Raw genomic sequence first — 23,767 nt, 5'->3', positions numbered from 1 at the left:
AATCAGGAAATGAAGATTTTAGTTTAATATTATCACCTGGTGCATCCTTCTATTTATCATGGTTTACCCTTGGATTTTTTTATTGAACGCGTCTTTTACGAATTCCATGCTCCGCCCATCTTCGGGAAAACCACATCATTAAGTACACGTAATAGTGCCAAATTCCTCATTTTTGTTTTTAGGTTCGCATGTGGTTCCGGTGGTTGGTTTTTTTTTACTTGACCGAGTTGAATGTCCTGGAATCAGGAAACGAAACAAAAACTGGAATCTGCCGCCCCAACCTTTGTCCGGTAGAGTTGGGGGAGGGGAGAAAATCAAGGGCTCGAAACTTTCTCTTTGAAGAAAAAGCGTGCTCACATCACAAAGGAATTATCGCTGCTACCTGTAGAACGTAGCACAAGGACTCTCTAGTTAGTCAGTATTCAACCATCGTCTGCTGGAAGCTGGTCACTGTTTTTGTGTCTTGTTGAGTAATCAGGTGTTTGTCACGTTGAATTGAAAGCGTTTAATAGTGCAATTTAGGCTTACATCTTAATCCAGTCGCTAAAATGGATATCATTTATAATCTTCAAAGTATGACCAACCAATTAAACTTTTATTGCTTTGCTCTTTGCTATTTTTGTTGATTTTGTTATTCGCTTTTGAAGGATGGAAATTGCTGGGAGAAATTGCCGTTGAAATTTTACAATATTTAGACGTAAATGACTTGCACGCAGCCGAAAATGTGTCGCCTGTCTGGAAAGAGACCGTGATTAACGGAAAATTGTGGGAAAAGCTTTTTAAAAGAAATGTAAGCTAACATGTGGCACACTCCTTCCATTTGCTTGTACATTTGTCTGTTGAATATGCAAAGTACTAACACAATAGCAATTAAAAAGTGGCTAAGAACATATTCATCTCTTGCAGGTTGTATTGCACCCACCGTGGAAAAAAATGAACAGTATAATAAGAAAGCAGCAAAGCCACTCGGAAATTGCCTTAGTCGTAGAAGAAGAAGACAATGAACAAGTACTTTGGAACGAACAAGAAGTTTTTAGAACAACATGCCTTACTATTGCTGATTCATTAGATGTATGGATATGGTTTTTTACTTATTAGAATTATATTTAACTTTTAGTTTCTATGATAGATCCTGGACAAAAACTGGATGACTGGAAATTATCAGGAAGAGATTGTGCTTCGTGGAGCAGTTATAGGTCCTGTTAACTCAATCACATTTCTAATGGATGAAAAGCACATTGTTCGCCATGTGGATTCAGAAAGAACATTTCAGTTTTTCAATCGATGGTCACTTGATTTGGAAGAGGTATGATTGTTTTGCTTTGTTGTGCATCATTTTATTCAGTAACATCTTGTATTGTTCCTTCTCAGTCAATTCCTTCTCGTACTGATTCAAGTGGAAATCAGCACCACCATTGTTTTGTGACGTGTTTCGATTTCAGCGACGAGCTTCTAGTGGTTGGATATGGCAACGGAGTGGTAGATGTTATATGGCGAAAGACGAGAGAAACTGTAAGTGTTTTCATTCCTTGAAAGTCTTTGTGCTCATTCAGTCGCTTCTAAATTCATGTAGCTGCACACATTCCGGGATTTCGATTGGCCAAACAACCATAGCGTAGACGAAGACGACCAAGATAATTACGTGACAGAAAAAGTTATCTTTAGCCCTAAACGACACTTCCTTCTTTCTTATTTGGTATGATTATTTTATTATATGTTTGGTTACCACGCTTGATTGGGTCTTTTTTTTTTTGTGCATTTAGTATACCACAACTTCTTATTTCCTCACCTTGAGAAAAATAAGTGACGTCAAAGACATGATAATTGCTCATCAGTTACAGTTGGATGAAAATGTGGAAGAATTAGTCAATTTGTACATGGACGATCTTTACACCGTCCTTTTTATTCGCTCAAGAACTGGCCGTGGCCCGTCCGAAGAAATCTTCGAAATCCGCTCAACGGAATCCTTCACTCCACTTCATTCTTTTTCAGTTCAAGGTGTCGTATCTGCATACCATTACCTAGATGGATTGCTCGTCATCGGCACCCAGGTTTCAAATAGTCAATTTTTAAGGTAATATTTATCTAGTTTTTTTGTTTTAATTCGAAAGTTTAATCAAATAAAAATTATTTATGTCCAAAGGGTTTGGAATACAAAGACGGGCAATTCAATCTGGGACGTAAACCTCGACAAGGAAAAGATTGTCGATCTTCGGTGCGTAAAAGATAACTTTATTTCTTGTTTCAGATAATGAAGGAAAATGTCACCAATGTTTGTTTATCAGGATCATATCCGACAAGTACATTGTTAGTGTTAACGGCACTGGAGAGTTGAAACAGTGGGATTTACATACTGTGCTCGATCACGCCGTGCCAGCCGACAAAGCCCTATTGCACAGAATAGGAAGCACAGATAATTTAAGCTCGTGCGTTGGCGGAGGCATGGTGGCTGATGAGTATCAAGTCGTGTTGTTCGGATTCTTCCGCACTACACCCATCAAAGGCCACGAAAGTCCAATAATTGTGTCTTTGGACTTTATGAAGGGCCAGAATCATGTTAAAAAACCTTTACCACAATTATACTGATTTGCTTTAAGTTTAAACTCTTATTTCCTGCCCTGACTTGACTACTATAACCAACTCCGTCTTTCACCGTTCCACTTTATTAATCTTAACCGAATTTTCCGCTAACATCATAGATTGCTACCTCCTGAATGCTCGTGAGTAATCACATCTTTGCGGTGAGCCGTTTCAAAATAAATGATGATGTTTTGAATTGGGCGACGTTTCATTGGAAGAGCTCCGAAGATTTGAACCAGCAATGCTTTTTATTTCAAAAGTTAATTTTCTAGGAACTGATCAACCATTGAATATTGGGCGATAAATCCAGGTATATCGTGCATGTAAGCGTCTGACTGGAAACGGACCGTCAACTTATTGCCTTGTGAAATGGTTACCGGTGGTACAATCATTCCACTGTGAATCATCACAATAGGATTAGAGAGAGCCGGATCGATCACCTTGACAGTTAAATAATCGTGAGTCTAATTTAGTAGAATTTTGTTTTTAAAGTTTTGTCTAGTACTGTGACAGTATCCCTGCCCGGCTCCGTCCTGAAGCTGCTAAACTGGAGTATAATCGTCTGATTTACTGGAGCTTCTATATCCCACACGCAGTCGACGTTGTTATCGTAATAGTTTGGGTCTGCCGGAAATCCGGGACTGGATATCGTGCCACTTGGAAAGGACAGAAATCCGCCACACTCTTGCTTCTTTTCCTGCAAATTACAGGTATTCAAAACTTTTGTTTTATTATTATTATTATTTTTTTTTAAGAATTCTCGTTCTTGCTGTACCGTATAATAACGCAACTTGAATCCTGTTCCGCTTTGACCTCTAAGAGATGTAAACTGTATCAACATTCTATTTGTTTTAGACGTGATCCACGGATAGAAATATTCGTGCCCGCTCCAGTCAAGCATTACGGTCGACGTGGTGGTGGCACCGTCATAAAACTTTTTAAGAAGCCCAATTTAATTAGGATTAAGCTGTACATGAGCGTATAGGCTTACCGTAAGTCGATCAAATCCCGTTCGAGTGGTGAAATTGCCCATAAAATAAACTATAATGCGGTAGTTGTTTTCAGGCGCTTGGATGAGCCAACGGCAATCTGCGTAATCTTCGTACTCGAAAGGATAATTGGGCGAGCTGATGTAGCCATTTGGGTCGGTGAGTACTACATATTCACATCCTATCAGTTCATAAAGTAATCCAAGTTTTGAAATCGCAATGCAGTTCTGTAAACGTTTGTTACCTTTGGAGAAATGAGGCACGGCAGTCGCGACAATGACGTAAACCACGAAGAGATGCCACATCGTTGCTGTCCAGACAACCAAGGACTAACTCCAACATCCCATTTTATGGTAATGATCTGGTGCTAACTGATACCGTTGCCGTGGCAACAAAAAAATGCAGCCGAGTAATTGCATTTGTTTGTACCTAATGCCATTACCCGGTTGTTTTTACTTTGAACTTTTGACGTCAAAGGACAAGTCAATGCCAAGATTGTAGGAATAAAGGACTTGAGTGTATGTCTAGTCGCAATAATTACACAATTTCTTTTAGATTCATTAATGGGAAGAATCAAGTGGACAAGTCTAGGTTATGCAAATTCAAATTTTTAAAACTTTTGTTGTTGTTGTTGATGAAGGAGACATAACATTCAAGATGGGCAGGAATCATCAGTAGGATTGCGAGTTTCCAGAGTGACCCTAGCTACGGTTCTGACACCCCTACGATGATGTTCTCCTTCAGGAATATTGGCTAGCCACTCCAGCACCGAAGAGCCTCGAGTAACCTTGCCCCATATGGTTTCGGCCGACTTCTTGATTGCTATCTCGATCTCTGCGGCAGCAGATTTCAGAAAGAAGATACATCTGAAATTTATCAATCTGTCCTCTTCGTCAAAACTGGGCTCGAGAGCGACGTCAAGATTGGCCAGTTCTTCTTGGACTATCGACTCCAATTTTGAAGGATCGGCAAAGACCATGACGTCCGATTCCAACGGCTGAAAATCCATATGGAAGCACTCCAGCATGTAGAATGAATCGGGTTTGAACTTGAAGGTACAAAAGTTAAGATTGCATTTTTGTTTTTACTAATTTGGAATCATTAATTAATTGTGTACCTGTGGTTCACCAAAAATTAGGAACTCCCTGGGCAGGTTGAAGCAATACTCACCCAGAGCTTGGACGAACTTGTGCTGGATCACCAACGGAGACGACATGACGTGAACTTCGCCCAATTCGACTTCACCCATGGAGAACGTAAACACAAACGGACAGTGATGGTAATCAAAACAAGTTTTTTTCTTCTCTTGGTCTTCGGTTAATTGAGGGAGATTAGTTCTAGAACACAGATGGATGTGGCTGTTACAGTAGCTAATGTGTAAAACAATTAATCACTTACTGCGTTTCGGCGTTTGCGCTTTTCCATTCCGCTAATTGAAGGGCGTAAATATTCAAGGGCAAATCGTCCAGTGACCAGATGGCACAGGCATCCCGACACGTGTCACAGTCATCATTCAAACACCCTTTTTTGGACTTTGATAATAAACATAATAATTGAATGCAGGTCTTATCTAATCGATTAAAATTTCGTTTCAGTTACTTTGAGACACTGGAGGCAAACGGTGGCCATGGGATGTAATGGACATTGGAGTAATTTCGGTTGATGTTCTTCAGCGTCGAAAGGTGCCCAGCACTGGCTGCATAGACTCAGATCAACGGCCAGTTCAGACATGCTGTTTGTTTTTTATGCAAGGTGAGCAAGCTCTGCTGGATGTCTAGAAACTAATCCTTGTCAACTTCCTCCTGCACTCTTTCCACTGCTTCATATGACCAACGTTGTTCTTTCGCAGAATGTCGCCTTTGTCTTGAAACGGAGGCTAAACGCAATCCGACGTAACTACGTATGTGCTGGGCAAGGTCACTCTTTTGAGGTTGAATGGAAAACCACTCGGTCTCCCTTAAGCGGTTGCAAAGCTGCCCAGGTGGTTTCCTGTGCCACTCGATTTTTGTTGTAGATCAGTGCCCTAACATCATTAGACCAACTATATGCTCATTTGAGAAATATGTTTATTTCAAAGTCTGTCCTATCGTATCTCGTAATGGCTTAGCAGTAGGCAGCTACTCAGATGTGACATCAATAACCAGTAATTATTTATGCGATATCTTTGGAATGGTCATTAAAAAATCTGGTGAAATTATTCTGTGCTGCTAAGGTGATGCGAGTCGATGACATCCATCCACGTTAGAAATCCAGTCGCACTGATATCTTTCTGGGTGATAAACTGTTCCTTTCGGGCAGTTCTAACATAACGAATGCACGATTCAATGTTAACATTCGTGAATTTCTTGAGACTGCAAGTTCTTTATGCAACACTTACGAGCGTGACGGCCTTTTCGTGAGCGCACGTGTAAAAGCTAATTGAGCACTTGGATGCTGGATTGGCGTAATTTCCATCCGACCTGCCCCTGCAGTCAAAGTAAAATTGCGGAATTTCGGCCGTCGTTGGGCTGAATGTCGTTGTGGGTACACCTGCTTCTCATGCAAGAAAGGGTGTAAAAAGCGAAACCATATCGATAGCTTGGATAATTAATTGGTGTGTTTGTACCTTTGAGTTCCTTAAGCAATTCGGCTTTCATGTCTGTGAACTGCCTCGAATGGTCTGCCGAGCGTCTCGTTATTTCTACAGGAATCAACGTGGCAAAAACATCAAGTTTTTATCGACCTTATGATCCAATCAAAAAGAAACTAACCGGCCAACTCCTTTTTCAACGTTTTGATGGCAATCTTGTTTTCTTTAGAATAATTGATTTCGAATTAAGGGGTGATTGGTTTTTCCAAATGAAATAGTTAACGTACCGTTTAATTCTTTCGTCAAGTTTTCTTTTGCGACTTCAAGTCGATGTGAAATGTCTGTGGGATTACGTTATTGCTTATTAATGTATTGTTTTTCGCTTTGCAAAATCCTAGTGTGAAAAAATGTTACCGGCCAGCTGGTCCTTCAGTTCCTGTACGGTGGACTTTGCTTCTGTCGGACGACCAAAAGATTCTGACGAATGTCTTGGAGTTTCTACATCAACTAATGCAACTGTAAGTAACAATTCCCTTTTCATTTCGTTATCAAAGATTACCTGGCAATTCCCGACTTCGCGTTTCATGCCTTGTACTTTTAGATTCTGCAAAACATTACAAGTTTTAAGCGTCCTTCCCGTTAAAACATCAAGATATATTTACCGTTTAATGTCTTTCTCAAAGCTTCGATCGTCACTTTCATTTCTACAAAAGAAGAAATCTTTGCTCAATTTACCCGTTTAATCAGTACAGGCCATTTGTGTATACCGTTCAATTGTCTGCTCGTATCGGAATTTCGTGCCACTAGTTGAGTCCAATCGTCAGCCGTCGGAGCCGAGTTTCGAACCAGATGCATAGGATGAAAGCGAGAATTGCCGAATGCTTGCGATGTCGGTGAATCGGGGCTGTACAGCAACTTCAAATGATCGAACAGTAAGGGATTCGTGCGCATGTCCACAGCCAGTTGATTGCAATCCTTTCTAAACAAGCAGGGCAGGTTAAACCAGATTGATTTGCCATACGGAAGCCAATCCGTTGTTAACGTGTAGATTGCAGACGTCCTAGTGCTGGTCAGTGCCACTTTCTCTAATGGAACAACTTGCACTTGAGTAGCGTCAACTTGTTGACCTATAAAATCTTTTAAATATTCAACCACTTGATTTTGAATCTTGTCGTTCCACATGTCAACTCGAAATCGCATCTCGTTCTGTTTGGTGACATCGTTGAAAACGCAACTAGCACTTTGAGGGTCCAGCAGAGCGACGGGAGCGTAGAAATACCTTTTGCTGTTTTGCGTGATCGTCTTTTGATTATCGGCGTGTTCGTAAACGTTGACGCGAAAATCTGCGTAGGGCATTGAACAGAATATGTTGTGGGAAATGAGTAATTTAGTGGAGGTGTCTGATTGACTGCGAACATTAGCAGCTAAAAGCATTGAGAGCACAGTTAGCCAAATCATCCTTGTTTGTTGAAACACACCAAAGTTCTAAAGCTGTTGATTCAATTGTAGTTATGCCAATCGTTCGTTGCCTTTGCTTTAGTCGAGACATCCGGGAAATGCGGTGCGCTGCAATCGGAATCTAATCAGTACAACACGTTATTTGGATTTCCTATGGGGCAGGTTATTTCAGTTCAAACACTTGGATTTAAAATTCCTTAACCAATGAATTTATCCATTCGTAAATCCTATAACAAACGCGCTGTCTTTCACACTAGTTTTGCCATCCGGAGAAAACGAAATTTCTTCGAAAATTCCTCTATGTCGAACGATAAGTTGTGCGAACTGGAACTAGCAGGAAACGAATTGTTGCTTTTTTCTATGAACTAGTTCTTGCTCACGTATCCAAAAAGGCCAGATTATTTAGGTGTGTTGTGATACACCGGAGTGAAACAGACCACGCATTCTTTTTCTGGGGACATAAACGAATGCCACAATTGCCACACGGAAACAAAGACAAGTGCAATCCTTTTACGGTGTGCGTGTTTCTGATGTTTGAAAAAGAAAATCATTGGAGGCCATTTGTCCACAGCATTCCAATCTTGTTTGGCATTGTAACCTATAAGATTATGCAGTTAGTACCAAACCCCCCACCCCCCAAAAAAAGAACAACATAGTGGAACATTTCCGGAAAGTTAGCCCAACTGGTTTTGGGAGATGTCGGAAATGATTGATTACCGTCGGTCACATGTTTGGGAAAGTTGAAGTTATTGAAATTAGTAATTCATTTATTTATTTTTTTTTTATGTATTGCCTTTTTAAATTTGCCACCGTTAATTGTCTTTGAATTGCTATGCATTCGTTTTTCGGATTGATCGGTTGTGGAGGGTTTGAACCGCGGAGAGATTTCGATCTGCAGTACCAATGAGCTGTACGCCCCTACTATTCTAATTGCCAAAGCAAAGATTTTTCTAGTAGTTCCAGACCCTGTGTATTACAAACTCATTAAACGCCAAATGCCAAGGCTTTGGAATAGTTGAGATTCAGCAAAAAATGGGGTCAGCAGTCAAAACGTTCATTTGCATAGAGTTATGTAAAAAAAAGCATTTTCCTCTCGAAGAAAACAAGTTTGCGGTTGTCCATCGATTATCTGAAAGCCGGATATGTTGTTGAACATGTCAGAATGAAATGCTATTCTTGCGCACGTCTGACCCTTTGCCTCGCAGCAAACCTGTTCCATCTGTGTCTGCCAGCAGCTTTTTTAAGGTGAATATCAAATGGGTTAATAGTTTCTGAGTCACTGCCAACACTTGCAATTTATAAAAGCGCGCTTAAACTTTAAAATGCATTCGTCCTATTCTTGATAATAAATATTGTGTATTTTGCGTGCGTGTGATAATTTGTTGTGCTTAGATCGCGATTTTGACTACGGTGGCGGTAAATCAGCCAGGACGCTGTTGTAAAGCATTTCGTTGACATCCGTTCCCTGAGTTGGTATCCAATTTTGTTTTTAAAAAATGTTTGTTTAAATTTTATGTTGAAAAAACAAACAAAGTATGCTACAAATTTTCATTTCCCAAAAAATTCATACCCATAGGAAATCTCCGTGGTTGTAAGTTTGAATGCGAACGGAGCGTTTTATGTTTCCAAGTTGAGTCAGAAGCCAGTCCACATCCTAATTGGCAGGTAAACATTGTCAATCAACTTGCAAATTTTAATAATGTATTTAATTGAGTATGTGGTATAACTTGCCTGCGGGGTTACTAACCGATCAGCTCCTCCTGAATAGATGTAGACCTTAATTTATTTGCAAAGAAATGCATTTGAACATTATATTCGTAAAATGGGAAACGTATAAACGTTAACATACCGGTGCAGTAATGTTTTTTAGGGCGTACGCCAAAGGCTTGATCGATCCGTAGCGAATGACGTTACCTTTGCGTCCGAAATCGTAAGCCTGAAACGTTTCACCTGCCAGGTAATTCTGGGCAAATTGCGCTATCACAGGGACGGACGTTCCGTGCAAAAGATTGGCTTTGACCAACGGCATTAACTCCTGATTGCGAATACGTTACTCATCTTTCAGATGTTTGATTGAATTCTAATTATCTATAGGTTACGCACAAGTTGCAAATTCTCAGGGTTCGATCCCATAATTATATTTAATGCCTTTAGGCAACGCTTCGCTTGTTGATAAGTCTGTGCGCACTTCCGTTGCAGAAGAATGTCGCCTACACCTTCGCTGTCGAGCCATCCCCAAGTTCCAACCGTCCGCAGGAAAGTCTGTTCCACGGGTCATTTTTTTTTTAAATTAAAAGTCTAGTGCAAAACACAATTAAGAAACGAGGATTTTGATTTGAAATTGTTACCTCTATGGCATTTCCATACGGAGACAATTTACGAAAAATTCCTGTGGTGAAATGGGCAAAAGACGAAAGCGGCGCAAGAGCAACCTGGGTAAATATCAACAAGATTAAATGTTTGAATACATCTATAGTTGAAAATCTGCAGTTCACCATGGTGTCGATTTTAGCGTTGAGTTCCGGGTGTTTGGCCATGGCGATGAAGAAAACTCCGCATCCCAACGAGTGTCCGATGTAAGACAAAGTTGGAAGGCCCGTCACAGACAGGATGTAATTTATTACGACTGGGATGTCAAACGTTCCTATTTCATCCCAGCTGATGAGGTGTACAATAACGAGTCATTTAATCTGGCTAAATCATCAACGCGCAATATTACCTGAATCTCCAAAAATCAGTTTGTCTGGGATCGAATTTGACGTGTCTCCTCGAATAGCGATTGCCCCTGAAATTGCCTAACCACACGTCATACGACTTGTCCGCCAATAATAGCGCTGCAAAAAACAAACAAAAGTGCACATTATTAATAGGAGGGGTTTTTCAGAGAAAGGTTTTGTTCGGTTCGTATTACGGAGTGAACGATTGGAAGGATTGACGAACCAAGTGCTGGAAGCTTCCAGCACTCCGTGTTGCAGGAAAACGGCCTTCCCATGAGTGCCGTCCGTCGACAGTATGGCCGGAATTCGATGCAGTTCCAAAATGTACCTGTAAACAATCACGTAATTAGGTTGAACATAATCCTTAAAAAAAAAAAAAATGTCGTTTAATTAACCCGTCTTCACTGGTCACGTGATGAATTTCGACAGGGTAGCCCCGATTCCTGATAATATCCGGCTACAAAAATCCCCAATAAATCGTGAAATTTAATAATAAACGTTTTAATTCCTGTGTCAATATTTGGAAGTTATAAACTGTACTGTTGTAAAAAAGGTTTCGACATTTTGAGGTAGACGATTGGCTTCTTGTACTTCCACATTTCTTCGCCAACCTTGTAACAGCCGGCCAGGTGATATTGTGTCACCACCGGAACTCGCTTTCCTTCTCCAGCCGTTGAGCAACTGGCCGGCTGAAAGCTTGTCGACACTACCTTTTCCTTTTGATTTGCTACGCCAGTTTTTGAGCAGTTGGCCGGGTGATAGCCTATCCGTATTGGCATCTTTCTTACGCCAACTATTAAACAAGTTACGGGCTGAAACGGATTGAACTCGGCGTTTAAATAAACTGGCACTACACTCACTGAAAACGAACGTCGTTAACACGACCAAGCAAAGTAAGGGGAACATTCGACGAAGAATCATGGCAATTCAAGTAAGTTGATTTTAAAAAATGGATTAAACATCAATTGAGATGTTACTAGTAGTTAAAACATATTCGATTGGTGAGCTGGACATAGAAATGACCATTAGAAAGGGGACAACAAAAGATGTGAGCCCCACTGTGAATTTCGAAAACGACTGGCCATTATGCGACTGGCAAGAGCGATGATATTCTTTTGCCCTGAACTTTTTGTTTTTCGAATAGAAAAACCTGATTTTGAGTAAAGCAAAATGTTATCAGCGTTCCAAATGGTTACAGAGCCGGGCGCTTCCATATGCGTCAGTGCACCGTTATTTATCCCGATGTAGAAATGTTTTCGCTCTTTGTACGGGTGCGGCTGGAATCGGATCAGGTCACATTCAATGTCTTTTTTTGTAATCGTCTCTCGACAAGTGACGTCCGTGAAATTCTTAGGCTTTCCTGACAGCCAAAGAGCGCCAGTTGTCGTCCTTTACGTGATCAAATTTGATAATGGTTAGAGTTATAAAAGACTTGCGTAAAATCATCTGCGTGATCTATAAATCATGACAGAGATGGCAGTAGTGTGCAATGTTTTCAATCAAGAATTCGTCTGCCAAAGGTTGAACTTTATTAGTGTCCCAGTGAGCTAAAAAATTGAACTCTTAGGTTTTTTACTTTGACTTTGTCCATTGTTGATTTGTGTTGTGTAAAGATTGATCCCGCTCTGATTCTAACAACAACAAAAAAAGAGCAAAAGTGGGTGAAAACGAAACAGATGGAGACGATTCATGTGGTCGTGAATCTGGAATGAAATGAGACGTGACTCCAGTGCAACAAACTTGAAAAAAATCCCTTTAGAAATTCCCAAAATGTGAAAATGTAGACAATTCTGCATTAAGAACCGGTTATTTTACTATCAATTATCTGGGCTGTCTGGGTGTCTACGGTTGGACTAGTTTTTCAGACAACGTACGTAATCGGGATCCCGGAAACCTTTGAGGCTACGTGGTTACCAGGTACTGTTTAATTTGATTTTGCATTTGCTACGTGCGCTTGATTGCACTAATAATGCACGCGGCCCCGTTTTCTGATTGGACGAATCCATTAAATTTATCTGTCAAAATTGATTAATTGCATTCTAAACGCTGGTAATCATAAATTGAATTCACGCAGGGGGCACCCAGGTTTGAACTAGGGACCTCTCGATCTGCAGTCGAATGCTCTACCACTGAGCTATACCCCCTTCTATTCATACCCTTAATCATCAGAACTGTACGACTTAAACTTAAACAGTACTTTTAGATTTAAGTGTAGCGTGCGCTGAGTTTTGATGGCGTCCGTCCTTGTGCATCAATCGTCGGGCTGGACAAACAGTTTCGTCGTACTAAAAACACAGAGCGTCTAGTATAACTTGAGCTTTTGCGTAGCCATTTTTAGAAAAGGTCTTCCTTTCTGAGAAAACTGGTATCTTTTGAGTCAATCGATTGGCTTAAAAAATCAAGAGAACCTTTTGCTACTGAACCAGTCAGTGTGAAATTCATGTGGGCAATTGGCCCTTTGTCTCGGTATAAACCTGCTCAACTTGTTCCTTGTCCCCGAAGGTACTTGTAAAGGTGAACACCACAAGTGGGTTAAAAATAATTTGTTTTAGTCCCTACCGGCAAGGCAGAATCGAAACAGCCAAAAACTTCCTGGAGTCGCAAAGTTGAAACTTGAATCTTCCAAGATATGAATTTCATCTTAATAAATACTGTGTATTGCATGTGCGGGACAAAAAAAAAACACTTTGTTTTTAGGCTATAATAATTAGAGATCCTGAGTTTGGGGCTATACGTTGGGCTACGGGGGCGGTAAATCAGCCATGACGCTGTCATAAAGCATTTCTTTGACGTCCGTTCCCTGCATTCCATCCAAACATCAATTGAATTTACGTGTTTCACTTTAGTTTAATTCTTACCCAAATGAAATCCTCGTGGTTGTAATTTTTAATGTGAACGGAGCGTTTTAAATTTCCTAGTTGAGTCAGAAGCCAGTCCACATCCTGATTGACAGTTACACAACTCTCGTCAGTCAACACATCATCACCTCAAGAACGTATTTGCTTGCGTGAACTGTTACCTTTGGGCTCACAATACGGTCATTCCCCCCCCAATAGACGTACACCTAATTATTAGCAAACCAATCCCAATTTCAGATTTCAAACGTCGATATCGTAAATCGATCATACCGGCGCCGTAACGTTCTCGAGGAAGTACTCCATCGGCTTTTTCGATCCGTATCGTATCATATTGCCTTTAGGTCCATAATCATAGGCCTGAAACGTTTCCCCTGCGAACACAATCACGATCAACGAAACATATACATCAATCGAATAGGACACGTTAGAGAGCTGCTACCTGCTTTGGAATTCTGTGCAAATTGGGCCATCACAGCGACGGATGTCCCTTGCTGACTGTTGACCAACGTCATCGGTATTACTTCCTAATGTCATTGCGAACAGGGGAATTTATCCTCGTATTTTGCAATGTCAATAATGGAATGAATACGTACCGGATGCGTGTTACCTGGGTTCCATCCTGCATAGATGTTTAAAAATGTTGCGCAACGTTTCGCTTGATGATAAGTTTGAGCGCAAATCAGCTGTTGTAAGTAAAAGGCCCATTCTTGTGCTGTCGGGCCATCCCAAAGTTCCAATCCTCCGGAAAATAGTCTGTTTCAAAGGAAATTATTCGACAAAGGACTCGAGTAAATGGGAACAAATTTAGCAAAGAATTTGAATAAATTTTTGTTACATCAATGGCTTTGCCGAACGAAGTCGAAATTCGAAATATTAGCGCATTGGAATGGGCAAAAGAAGAAAGCGGTCCTTAAATGTTAACGTTTCTGATTAAACACCAACGAATGATAGAGCCTCGCTTTAAAACAATCTAAAATGCGCGAGCTGGACGTGAAATGGCCATAAGAAAAGGCAGAACTGAGCACCAACGAAAAGCCAAAATACAACTGGCTATTCTTTGACTGGCTGGTGTGTTATATAAGACGCCCTTTCGTACCATTTCAAACATGAACCAGAACTGATTTGACACGACCAAAGCAAGTCAGCGTTGTAAGAGGGTTCACGAGCAAGTCATTTTCATGTGCGTTTGAGTACCGTTACACGCGCAATGTGGGGACAGACTCTCGTCACATGTTTTGAATCGAATCAGGTCACATCCTTTTTTGCAATGCTGCCCCTAAGATTTTGGCGTTTAAGGTCTTTCGCGGACGTTATCTGCTCATTGCAGCTCTGCTGTTTGCAATATCAATGAACGAAGGAGAACCAATATCATATTCAGCTTTCTTTTTACTAACAAAACCACTTGGACGTTCACACTTCAAGGTCTATTTCGTCTTTTTATATCGAATAAATTATTGCATCTGAACAAGGCTCACGGTGGCGGTAAAAGTGCTATGACTGGATTGTAGATTTTTTCTTTGACGTCAGTCCCCTACCAAATGATAACATTAAGTTAAGTTGCAAGTTAAATTTCAAATTAGCAAATACCCATAGGAAGTCCATATGGCTGTACTCGGGGATGCGAACAGAGCCTTTCAAATTGGTGAGTTGTGTCAGAAGCCAATCAACATCCTAATGAGTGATGACATCATTCAAATCGTTAACTGAATCCCAAATTTATCTATAATGGTCACATACCTCTGGGGTTACAAGCAGGTCATTTCCACCCGAAAACACGTACACCTTATTTTTTTGCGAGAAAATTGCCACGTCGTTAGTGAGGTCAATTCAACAATGATGACATCTAATTCTTACCGGAGCTGTGATTTTTCCGAGGAGATATTCATACGGTTCGGGCGAACCGTATCGTTTCAAATTGCCTTTCTTTCCATAATCGTAAGCCTGGAATGTTTCTCCTGCGTTCAAACGAGGCCCAAAAAAATGAAAAGGTTTGATTTGAGGGAGTTTTTAGTGTTGATATACCTGCTAAATAATTTTGGCCAAACTGTGCTATGACTTGCACCGACGTGCCACGGAAGATATTGGTTACTGCCAACGCTACTATACTCTGAGTTGTATCAAAATTGTAACACGTTATTGGCGTCGATCGAGAAATCGTCAATGGCTATGCAAGTACCGGATGGATATTTTCTCTGTTGTGTCCCGTTACGAGCCCCAATAGATATCTGCAAAATTTCGCTTGTTTGTAAGTGGGCGAGCACGCGGATTTCAGCAAAACATCGCCCAATCCATCGCTATCGAGCCATCCCCAAATTCCAATCTTCTTCAGAAAGGCCTGTTTCATTTTAATTTAGTTAACTGATTCATTTGAACTATAAAAAAAAGGAGATAGCATCTAAACATGAATTCACCTCTATGGGTCTGCTGAACGGAGCTAGGGCGCGATAAATGGGTGTTTTGAAATTGGCAAAAGACGACAGGGGTGCCAGGGCAACCTATCGAATATTTATTATACAAATTGAAACTTGCCGATTTTGAAAATCGAATGATTTAATATCGACCATGGTGTCGATTTTGGCGTTGAGCTCCGGGTGTTTGACCATGGCGATGAAGAAAACTCCGCAACCCAACGAGTGCCCGATGTACGACATGGTCGGCAAGCCCGTCAACGTCAGAATGTGATTGATTATAGCTGGGATGTCGAAATTGCCTATTTCGTCCCAACTGATTAGTAAACAAATGAAGCAGAGTTATGGGATTTTACTCGTCGTCCAAGAGAAGTTGAATGTTACCTAAATTGCCAGAATTTCGATTGTTTTGGACTGAGTTGAACGTGTCTCCGTGAGTACCTGTTGCCCCGGAAATTGCCGAGCCACACGTCGTACGACTGGTCGGCTAATAAAAACGCTGCCCAACGAAATGAATTATTTGTAAATCAATTTAAATGTAAAGCAAGTAGGACATACGAAGAGCGAGACTGGACGGATTGACGAGCCAAGTGCCGGACGATTCAATCACTCCGTGATGGATGAAAACGGCCTTTCTAGGAGACCCGTCATTCAACGGCTTGGCTGGAATCCGGTGAAGTTCCAAAATGTACCTGAAAAAAACAATCACCAGGTAAACAGCAGCTAAAAATTTGGGCAAATTCTATGGTGAATCAGACCCACCCGTCAGCTGTGGTCACGTGATGGATCTCGACAGGGTAGCCCCGTTTCCTGATCACTTGCGGCTGCACGAATGCATAGAAAACACGGGAAATCCGGTCAATAATTAAGGACACGAGAAAATTGGATGGCGTGGTCGTACCGGCGTTAAGAACAGCTCATCATGTTGAGGTAGGCGATCAAACAGTCTGGCGTCTTCTTCCGCTTTGCGGCTCCAGTTTTTGAGTAATTTTCTCGCAGTGATGGCTTCCGCACTCGCCGCGTGTTCGCTCCAAGTGTAGCAGCAGGTGGACACGAGCGTCGTGAACGAAAGCCAACAATGCAGCCGTCGATTGAAAAGCATGTCGCCAACCTGTTTATTGGGGCAGGTGCGTCGTGATACTGACGATGGCTGACCAAAAATAATCTTCTTTATGTTCCCAAATGGAAAAAAAGAGAGGAAACAAAAGGGAAAGAACCCAATGCATTTTATTTTTTTTTTTTTTGCGAGTTGTTTCACTGGTTTTCTTGACGTCCTGTAGGCAAACCTGTTTCTATCCGATTCTTGATTTCAACGTTCTTATAGTCAACCGATGTGCGGCTATTGGCTTCCAGCCTTGCTAAACACCGTTAGTCTCCATATTGAAACGTAACAAGATGCTATTTATGTTTGTAGTGCTGGTGAGTTCTATGGTTCATCATCTCCATGTTCGCAAATGCCTGCGGACATTTAAAGCTGAAACGGTTAGTGATCAATGGAATGGGTCAATTCAATTGCTATCGCGACGGATGGATTAGACCCGCATGCGAGTCTAAAACGGAGTCTGCGAGAATTATGAATAAAATTATCGATTATTTTTCACTCATTCCAATGGTTCAATTCGGCCATAGGTAAACTGGAATAGGACGTAGGTGGGTCAGCCCTTATTTCCTGGATGGAATACCTTTCGGCAAACCTGAACAAGTTCATTTTACGATGAGGTAAACCCAACCCATACTCGTTTAGGACAATGTCACTTTCATTTGGCAATGCAAGAAAACGGGACCGAAAAACCGAAATCAACATTTGAATGCCATATTCCTTTTTGCACTTGTCTGGCGGAAATTCATTTCAGGCTGGTTCTTCCCAATGAAACAGCAATTCAGCATGGCCGCCGAAAATTGTTCAAACCGAAAATATAATTTTACGATGGCACACAACCTTTGCTCCATATTTTCGTGGAGGCCTTAGTTTCAAAAGATTCAAAGAAAATGGAGGTTGGTGAATGCAGCCACACGGTCTTGATTGTGTGAGCTGCCCGTAAACTATGTGGCTGGGCAACATAACTTGCAATGCCGATATCGTGTATCATCTGGACTGAGCTGGAAAAAAACCAGCACAAATCTGAGACTGAAATGATTTATGTGAAACATTCTGTAAGCAAATTCAACTAATCGCGTCAGCAGAATAAACAAACCACATGAAACTCGAGTCCCTTATCGGTTTTCTTGTAAGGGAAAAAGGGATTTTTCAACACAATGTTATTCTATCCACATGTTTTGAAAACTTCGTGTTCATCCAAAACTGCTGAGATGATATATGCCAACTGTCTGGTGGGCAGAGAGAAATCAGTGTGAGTCGATCCTTGACATTGTCGGGATGTGTGGAACTGGCCCCCTAGTGGCAATCGCCTTGTGCCTGTTGATTGCAGGTGTTTTAGCCAACCAACAACGGACGTTTCTTGCTTCCATCCGAACAGCATCCGTTACAATGTCAACAATAACCGCCCGATCATCGGTAAGCCATTCGTTTAATAACATCATTTACATATAATTATTCACGTAATAACAATGGCTGTGTTTCGAAAAGGAATCTTATCGCAAGAGCCTTCCAAGTCGATAGCTTCCGTTTCACCTGAAAGTGTCAGCTACATCGCCGCATCTTACGTCAAATGGCTGGAAGGTCAAGGAGCTCGAGTCGTGCCCATTAAGTAATAACTCTAAATTGAAATTGAAATTGAAGTTAAACGCTGACATTGGATGTAGAGTCAATCAACCAGATTCGTACTACAAGACCGTGTTTGACTCCATCAACGGGTATGGCTTTTTTCCGAAATTCTAATCAAGTGACGCTGATTGATTTGTTTCACGGAAATGAGCAGGTTACTGATTCCTGGAGGCGGTGCCAGTCTAGTTTCGTCCGGTTATGGCAAAGCTGGCTCGATTTTGTACGATTTAGCCATCGAAGCGAACAACAACGGAGATTTCTTTCCCGTTTGGGGCACCTGCTTGGGTTTTGAACTGCTTCTTTACCTGTCAGCTGGCCGGAAGAATTTCCTGACTCCCTGCAACTCTTACAATCGAGCTGCTTCACTCAAATTTATCTCAGGTTTTTTCGTTACTCAAATCAAGGAAATTATTGTTCGAAAAATGGTGATTTGGTCAGCAGATGCTTCGGTCAGTCGATTGTACCAAAGGGCGCCGAATGACGTACTGAAGACGTTGAGCAAAGAGAAATCGACATCGAATTTCCATCACTGGTGCATGACGAAAGAGAACTTGACAGCCTCGTCGCTGAACAATTTTTACAGACCGTTGGCCACGTCGACGGACGACGACGGCCTGGAATTCGTGGCCACTATCGAAGCGATCGATTATCCATTTTGGGGCGTGCAATTCCATCCGGAGAAGAACGTCTACGAATGGGGTGCCAATTTGACGTCAGTACCTCATTGGCCGAGTGCCATCAAAGCTGGCCAATATTTCGCCGAGTTCTTCGTCAATCAAGGTATGCATACGTATATGTAATCCAGTAGTTTTTTTAAACATTATTTTACATTTTACATTGACGTTTGGAAATGCTAAACGAAGCCCGTAAGAGCCAACATCGTTTCGCCTCTAGACAGGAAGAGGCCACTTACCTGATTTACAATTACGCTCCACTTTACACGGCCAACGTGTCCAGCAGTTTTCTCCAGTCGTATTTTTTCGATTGACTTGCTGGCGTACGTCCATCGACGTGCAGATAATGCATTATCTGTGTAAATATTAAAGTCCTGCTGCATCAATAAATGATTGATCAATGACATCCGAAAGCTCTATGATATTTTCCTCACCACAGTTATTGCGCACCGGAAGCGCATCGTTAAACTGTCGTCGATGTTGTAATTAGAGCGGTGCGAGAAGAAACACGTTGGTGAAAAATCGCATTAGTCGGACGTGTTGAAAACTGAAATCGTTGCGCAATTCTGGTGTAACTGGCGAATATTACCCAGAGATAAAATGGGGCGTTCATTTCCGGACTAGGAGGAAACAGAAATGATGAGGGCATAGTTTGGTACGATATCGACGCCTCTTAATTATCGTGTTTGTCACACCGCGTCACGAAGGTTATCAATATACACGTTCTCACAAACGCTCCGCCAACAAAAGTTTTATGTTTATTGGTGCCATAACGCAATAAGCTCGTGACCTCGTCTAAGATGGACAAACAATTCCAAAACTGCTCTGGCTTACAAATGATATGGCAGTACTACATGGATAACTGTTTCTAGCGGCGTTTCGAAAAATGGTATATCTCACCCTCACGTGGATATTGGCACATCTAAATGAGGCGTGCTAATCAGTCAAAAGACACGTATAAACGAGCTATGCGATATAAAAGAGGTCTGGATGTCTGGCAAAATAAGACACAACTATAGAAGGATCGCATCATGGCCGTCTCGTTCCGCATGTCGACTCTCTGCTTTTTCTTCGTGCTCGTAGCACTCGCTTTAAGTTCCGAGGTAATCGAAAATATCAACTCAAATTTATAGCAATTTTTCATTTCAACCTGTTGAAATGACTGAATTCGTTTGTTGAACTAGACATCGGCAAAAGAGAAACACGATAATTCATCTAGCAGGCGAGATTCTTCGGCCAGCAAGAAAGATTCTTCGTCCAGCAAAGAAGATTCTTCGTCCAGCAAGGAGGATTCTTCGTCCAGCAAGGAAAATTCTTCGTCCAGCAAGGAAGATTCATCGTCCAGCAAGGAAGATTCTTCGTCCAGCAAGGAAGATTCATCGTCCAGCAAGGAGGATTCTTCGTCCAGCAAGGAAGATTCTTCGTCCAGCAAGGAAGATTCATCGTCCAGCAAGGAGGATTCTTCGTCCAGCAAGGAAGATTCTTCGTCCAGTAAGGAAGATTCTTCGTCAGGTGAAATACATTCTACTTATACATTTGAAGAAGAAACGACTGCCAAAGAGGATTTAACTACACCTCCTCCACCTGAACCGTCAACTGAAAAATCGATTGAAGATTCTTCGTCCAGCAAGGAAGATTCTTCGTCAGGTGAAATACATTCTACTTATACATTTGAAGAAGAAACGACTGCCAAAGAGGATTTAACTACACCTCCTCCACCTGAACCGTCAACTGAAAAATCGAATGAAGATTCTTCGTCCAGCAAGGAAGATTCTTCGTCAAGAGTTTCGTCAGCAAGGAAGATTTTTCTCAAAATTTAATACATTCTACTCATACATTTGAAGAAGAAACGACTTTCAAAGAGGATTTAACTTCACCTCCTCCACCTGAACCGTCAACTGAAAAATCGATTGAAGATTCTTCGTCCAGCAAGGAAGATTCTTCGTCAGGTGAAATACATTCTACTTATACATTTGAAGAAGAAACGACTGCCAAAGAGGAATTAACTTCACCTCCTCCACCTGAACCGTCAACTGAAAAATCGATTGTCACCGTGACACCTGAACCGACGCCCTTCGATTGTCAATTCAAGAGCAACGGGAACTACGTTAATCCCTCCGACTGCAAGACTTACATCGCCTGCTCCAACGGAAACACTTACATCATGGTACGTTTTCCTCAAATTTCTTTTAATAGAAACACACTTATGTCTCAGTTATTTAAGCCTCAGTTTTAATTCAAATGTCAGGCTATTTAACCGGCAATTCTATGAAATATTCAATTATCGATTACGTAATGGCCGTTTTTTGGGTTACGTCATTGCCCGTTCATTTTACCTTACCCCGCCTTTCTCCCTGAAATTCTCGAAAAAAACGTTGCCATTGAACTTCTCACGAATCCTATGCAAATATTTTAGTTTTCTCTCTGTAGTTTGGCTTTTTTTGTTTTGTTTCTTACCCTACCCCTATGGGAAGGGCTACACCTGGTAAATTACGTTGTTTATTTGATATTCTCATCAGTGGGAGCCAGACTGTGTGAGAGTGAACACCTGTGGCAAAGTCCTTAACATTTACAGCTAATAGGTAGAATTTGATAGTGAATGTTACGTGCGACATCATTTTCCTATACTAATTACATCTACGATTGAATTGTAACGATTTACCACAAAAAAAATGTGCTTTTGGTATTTGCAGGTGTGTCCGGCTAACTTGGTGTACAACGAAAATGGCTGGTGCGACTACGTCTATAACGTGCCCCGCTGCATGTAAGTTCTTGATTTTGTTCTTAATCGTAGTTTTTAATTCACCCACATGTTAAACATTCAAGTATTGAATTGATCGTAATCCAATCGAATTGAATTATGCCTTGTAATGTTCCAAATTAAAACAATTTTGATTTACTGCTTGTGAATAACATTAGCCCCAAAATACACGTTACAAGTCAATAATGTGATCAAGTTTAATCGGTCAAAGCCATTAATTTGGTGGGAACGATAGACATTTCAGAAAGGAAAAAAAAAGGAATAACTTAAACTATAAATAATTGAATTGATTTCATCCTTGCTGACTGTTAAAACATAAAATATCAGACAACCATTTGATTGTCTTAAGAATTGAATCGTTAAGGTTCAAATTCGATGTGACGTTTCTTCGTTCCAACGCTGCAGACGTTGAAAGGGAAAGGTGACGGCGTGCATATTTGAATAAAGAAAGTCTTGGTGCTGATCGTGACGTAGTAAGTCGACGTGCTTGTCGCAGTCACGGCCGTTGTCGTGACAACCGTAACGAATTTGATTTTCTTGAATGTTTTCTTTAACCCAAAATATCCAAAACGACCTTCTTCGACCTGTTCATCGTCGTCGCTTTCCTGTTTCAATTCTGCATCTTCTTTCGACGATTGGATCAGCGGACCCGAACGGACAGAACTCCTTTGACTAGTGCTGTTTAAAGGCACAGTGGTGCTAGTTTCCCGTTCCTGGATGACATCCGCAATTTCTTCCGGCCTTGCCGTTGTCTCGATGCTGTTTTCAAACAATCGAATCGCAAATTACAATTGAAATGTCTAAATGAATCGAATGTCTTTTCGTGATGTTACCCGACAGTTTTGCTGGGCGTTAGAGCGCCGTCGATCGAGTCCATATCATCGTCGAACGACATGACGATGGGCTCTCGGACCCACAAACCTTTGCGCATGCGACAGGGACCCGTGACATTGACCAACTGTGCGCAAAATCCCACTGTCGACAAGGTGACCAACGCAGTGACGGTGGATGTCGTCGTCGTCGTCGAAAACTGGACAAACGGCTTCTTCTTCATGAAAACGTGCAATGGATACCTGTTGAACAATCGCTCCTCTTCTTGGGTCCCGTCCACTTCCAGTTCAGCTGCATCGGCATCGTAATCTGCCACCGCTGGTTTGTCATCGAAGGTCAACGAATCGTCGAATTTACCCACTCGATGCAGCAAACCGAATGTGTTACTTGAACTCATATCAATTGCACTATTTACAAATTTAGCTTTCAATTTGCTCCAGAAACAAGACGAGGGCCCTATGAAATTGGCCAAACAAAAGATGATAAAGAAACTGGCCAACTTCATTTTGATTTCTGGATATTCGGACGATATCAACGGACCCTTGTAACAAATGTGGGATCTGTTTGCTCAACTGGTGCTCTCTTTGCCGATGACAAGACTGACTATGCATATCCATCCGCTCATTTATATATAGCAGTCAACCGTGTTGATTTTTGGGCGGAGGAAGTCAACCTGCTCTTTACGGCCAGTTTTCTCGTCCGTTCTATAGGACTGGGGATGACAGCCCAGCAGATCGGCCCATGTACCATTTCTCATCAACAACTTTGTAAAAATAGGCAAGTTCTACTTGACGGTCGATACTCGATGGCAGCTGAATGGAAAAAAGAGAAACTCCTATCCATTTTGCATTCATCTCTGGTAATAAAGAACGTCTCAAAGAGAGAAAATGCAAGATTGCAGCTGTTGTTTTGCATTGAAACTGTATGGAATGTGTTGTTTGTTTCCAGGTTTACCATCTGATTTTTACCGTGAAAATGAAGAGGCACAAGAAAATTAGCTCTAAATTGGACGGTTAAAACAGTGAAAAAGCCGGCCCCGTTTTCTTTCGTTTTATGCGTTTTGCGTTAAGTTTTCGTTCAGCCAGCGCCCGTTTGCGGTGGTTGGAGAAAGCGATCGGTAATACATCACAACACAATTTCCTGTATTCCTATAGATATAGAATTTGTAATGTTGGCAATCCTTTGACTTGCATCTTT

General features: G+C 41.4%; 11 protein-coding genes and 1 non-coding gene across 18 annotated transcripts in view; 3 read left to right on the top strand and 9 right to left on the bottom strand.

Moving 5' to 3' along the window:
* LOC116927132 (sulfotransferase 1C4) overlaps positions 1–23,767 on the bottom strand; it is a 44,991-nt gene that overhangs the window by 15,295 nt on the left and 5,929 nt on the right. The gene's annotated exons all lie outside the window — the stretch shown is intronic.
* LOC116927072 (F-box/WD repeat-containing protein 11) lies at positions 60–2,776 on the top strand. Of its 2 annotated transcripts, XM_032934050.2 has the most exons (9): positions 65–573; positions 648–790; positions 907–1,071; positions 1,130–1,306; positions 1,372–1,512; positions 1,574–1,696; positions 1,764–2,074; positions 2,144–2,215; positions 2,286–2,776. In XM_032934050.2, the coding sequence occupies exons 1-9, from the start codon at positions 549–551 to the stop codon at positions 2,584–2,586; spliced, it is 1,458 nt and encodes a 485-aa protein (XP_032789941.2). In that variant the 5' UTR covers positions 65–548; the 3' UTR covers positions 2,587–2,776. The 2 variants fall into 2 exon arrangements, with proteins under 2 accessions (XP_032789943.2, XP_032789941.2); XM_032934052.2 differs by lacking the exon at positions 648–790 and having other exon boundaries at positions 60–573.
* On the bottom strand, positions 2,810–3,936 carry LOC116927178 (CUB domain-containing protein 2). Its single transcript, XM_032934191.2, has 5 exons — positions 3,814–3,936; positions 3,572–3,750; positions 3,356–3,514; positions 3,086–3,277; positions 2,810–3,020 (listed from the first exon to the last, which is right to left on the bottom strand). Exons 1-5 carry the CDS (start codon positions 3,872–3,874, stop codon positions 2,841–2,843), a joined length of 771 nt encoding a protein of 256 aa, XP_032790082.1. The 5' UTR covers positions 3,875–3,936; the 3' UTR covers positions 2,810–2,840.
* Positions 4,209–5,384, bottom strand: LOC116927164. Its single transcript, XM_032934158.2, has 4 exons — positions 5,169–5,384; positions 4,968–5,101; positions 4,687–4,906; positions 4,209–4,617 (listed from the first exon to the last, which is right to left on the bottom strand). Exons 1-4 carry the CDS (start codon positions 5,298–5,300, stop codon positions 4,222–4,224), a joined length of 882 nt encoding a protein of 293 aa, XP_032790049.2. The 5' UTR covers positions 5,301–5,384; the 3' UTR covers positions 4,209–4,221.
* Positions 5,619–8,211, bottom strand: LOC116927085. 3 transcript variants are annotated; one of them, XM_032934075.2, is made up of 9 exons: positions 6,906–8,211; positions 6,801–6,842; positions 6,698–6,742; positions 6,553–6,636; positions 6,426–6,479; positions 6,320–6,361; positions 6,175–6,249; positions 5,947–6,101; positions 5,619–5,869 (listed from the first exon to the last, which is right to left on the bottom strand). In XM_032934075.2, the coding sequence occupies exons 1-9, from the start codon at positions 7,594–7,596 to the stop codon at positions 5,777–5,779; spliced, it is 1,281 nt and encodes a 426-aa protein (XP_032789966.2). In that variant the 5' UTR covers positions 7,597–8,211; the 3' UTR covers positions 5,619–5,776. The 3 variants fall into 3 exon arrangements, with proteins under 3 accessions (XP_032789966.2, XP_032789964.2, XP_032789965.2); XM_032934073.2 differs by having other exon boundaries at positions 6,553–6,645; positions 6,906–8,210; XM_032934074.2 differs by having other exon boundaries at positions 5,947–6,098; positions 6,553–6,645; positions 6,906–8,209.
* Positions 8,551–11,234, bottom strand: LOC116927208 (lipase 3). The gene is made up of 11 exons (XM_045176024.1): positions 10,854–11,234; positions 10,709–10,770; positions 10,508–10,641; positions 10,316–10,430; positions 10,092–10,254; positions 9,945–10,028; positions 9,700–9,858; positions 9,446–9,631; positions 9,328–9,372; positions 9,167–9,250; positions 8,551–9,061 (listed from the first exon to the last, which is right to left on the bottom strand). Exons 1-11 carry the CDS (start codon positions 11,232–11,234, stop codon positions 9,002–9,004), a joined length of 1,473 nt encoding a protein of 490 aa, XP_045031959.1. The 3' UTR covers positions 8,551–9,001.
* On the bottom strand, positions 12,386–12,457 carry Trnac-gca. The gene has a single exon. It is a non-coding gene; the product is annotated as a tRNA-Cys (tRNA).
* LOC116927235 (gastric triacylglycerol lipase) lies at positions 12,948–14,398 on the bottom strand. Its single transcript, XM_045176994.1, has 7 exons — positions 14,007–14,398; positions 13,765–13,924; positions 13,611–13,695; positions 13,442–13,542; positions 13,333–13,377; positions 13,172–13,255; positions 12,948–13,113 (listed from the first exon to the last, which is right to left on the bottom strand). Exons 3-7 carry the CDS (start codon positions 13,681–13,683, stop codon positions 13,054–13,056), a joined length of 363 nt encoding a protein of 120 aa, XP_045032929.1. The 5' UTR covers positions 13,684–13,695; positions 13,765–13,924; positions 14,007–14,398; the 3' UTR covers positions 12,948–13,053.
* On the bottom strand, positions 14,581–17,709 carry LOC116935347 (lipase member N). Of its 2 annotated transcripts, XM_045176944.1 has the most exons (12): positions 16,481–17,705; positions 16,342–16,403; positions 16,138–16,271; positions 15,964–16,078; positions 15,733–15,895; positions 15,583–15,666; positions 15,348–15,506; positions 15,194–15,278; positions 15,026–15,126; positions 14,909–14,953; positions 14,759–14,842; positions 14,581–14,702 (listed from the first exon to the last, which is right to left on the bottom strand). In XM_045176944.1, exons 1-12 carry the CDS (start codon positions 16,679–16,681, stop codon positions 14,643–14,645), a joined length of 1,293 nt encoding a protein of 430 aa, XP_045032879.1. In that variant the 5' UTR covers positions 16,682–17,705; the 3' UTR covers positions 14,581–14,642. The 2 variants fall into 2 exon arrangements, with proteins under 2 accessions (XP_045032879.1, XP_032798561.2); XM_032942670.2 differs by having other exon boundaries at positions 14,581–14,842; positions 16,481–17,709.
* Positions 17,739–19,384, top strand: LOC116934583 (gamma-glutamyl hydrolase). Its single transcript, XM_045176957.1, is given in 7 exon segments — positions 17,739–18,034; positions 18,037–18,094; positions 18,167–18,287; positions 18,343–18,393; positions 18,459–18,685; positions 18,746–19,084; positions 19,168–19,384. Coding segments are annotated over 7 exon segments (1,059 nt in total). The 5' UTR covers positions 17,739–17,896; the 3' UTR covers positions 19,293–19,384.
* On the top strand, positions 19,925–21,925 carry LOC116927169 (pre-mRNA-splicing factor CWC22 homolog). Of its 3 annotated transcripts, none has more exons than XM_045176971.1 (4): positions 19,925–20,081; positions 20,163–20,499; positions 20,802–21,145; positions 21,672–21,925. In XM_045176971.1, exons 1-4 carry the CDS (start codon positions 20,010–20,012, stop codon positions 21,744–21,746), a joined length of 828 nt encoding a protein of 275 aa, XP_045032906.1. In that variant the 5' UTR covers positions 19,925–20,009; the 3' UTR covers positions 21,747–21,925. The 3 variants fall into 3 exon arrangements, with proteins under 3 accessions (XP_045032906.1, XP_045032905.1, XP_045032904.1); XM_045176970.1 differs by having other exon boundaries at positions 20,163–20,716; positions 20,884–21,145; XM_045176969.1 differs by having other exon boundaries at positions 20,163–20,760; positions 20,928–21,145.
* On the bottom strand, positions 21,829–23,670 carry LOC116927160. Its single transcript, XM_032934153.2, has 2 exons — positions 22,573–23,670; positions 21,829–22,498 (listed from the first exon to the last, which is right to left on the bottom strand). The coding sequence occupies exons 1-2, from the start codon at positions 23,073–23,075 to the stop codon at positions 22,099–22,101; spliced, it is 903 nt and encodes a 300-aa protein (XP_032790044.2). The 5' UTR covers positions 23,076–23,670; the 3' UTR covers positions 21,829–22,098.

This window comes from Daphnia magna, linkage group LG7 (genome assembly GCF_020631705.1).
Source record: "Daphnia magna isolate NIES linkage group LG7, ASM2063170v1.1, whole genome shotgun sequence".
Taxonomy (NCBI): domain Eukaryota; kingdom Metazoa; phylum Arthropoda; class Branchiopoda; order Diplostraca; family Daphniidae; genus Daphnia; species Daphnia magna.
Note: the sequence above shows the minus strand (reverse complement) of the source record. Positions and strands in the feature narration are given on the sequence as shown.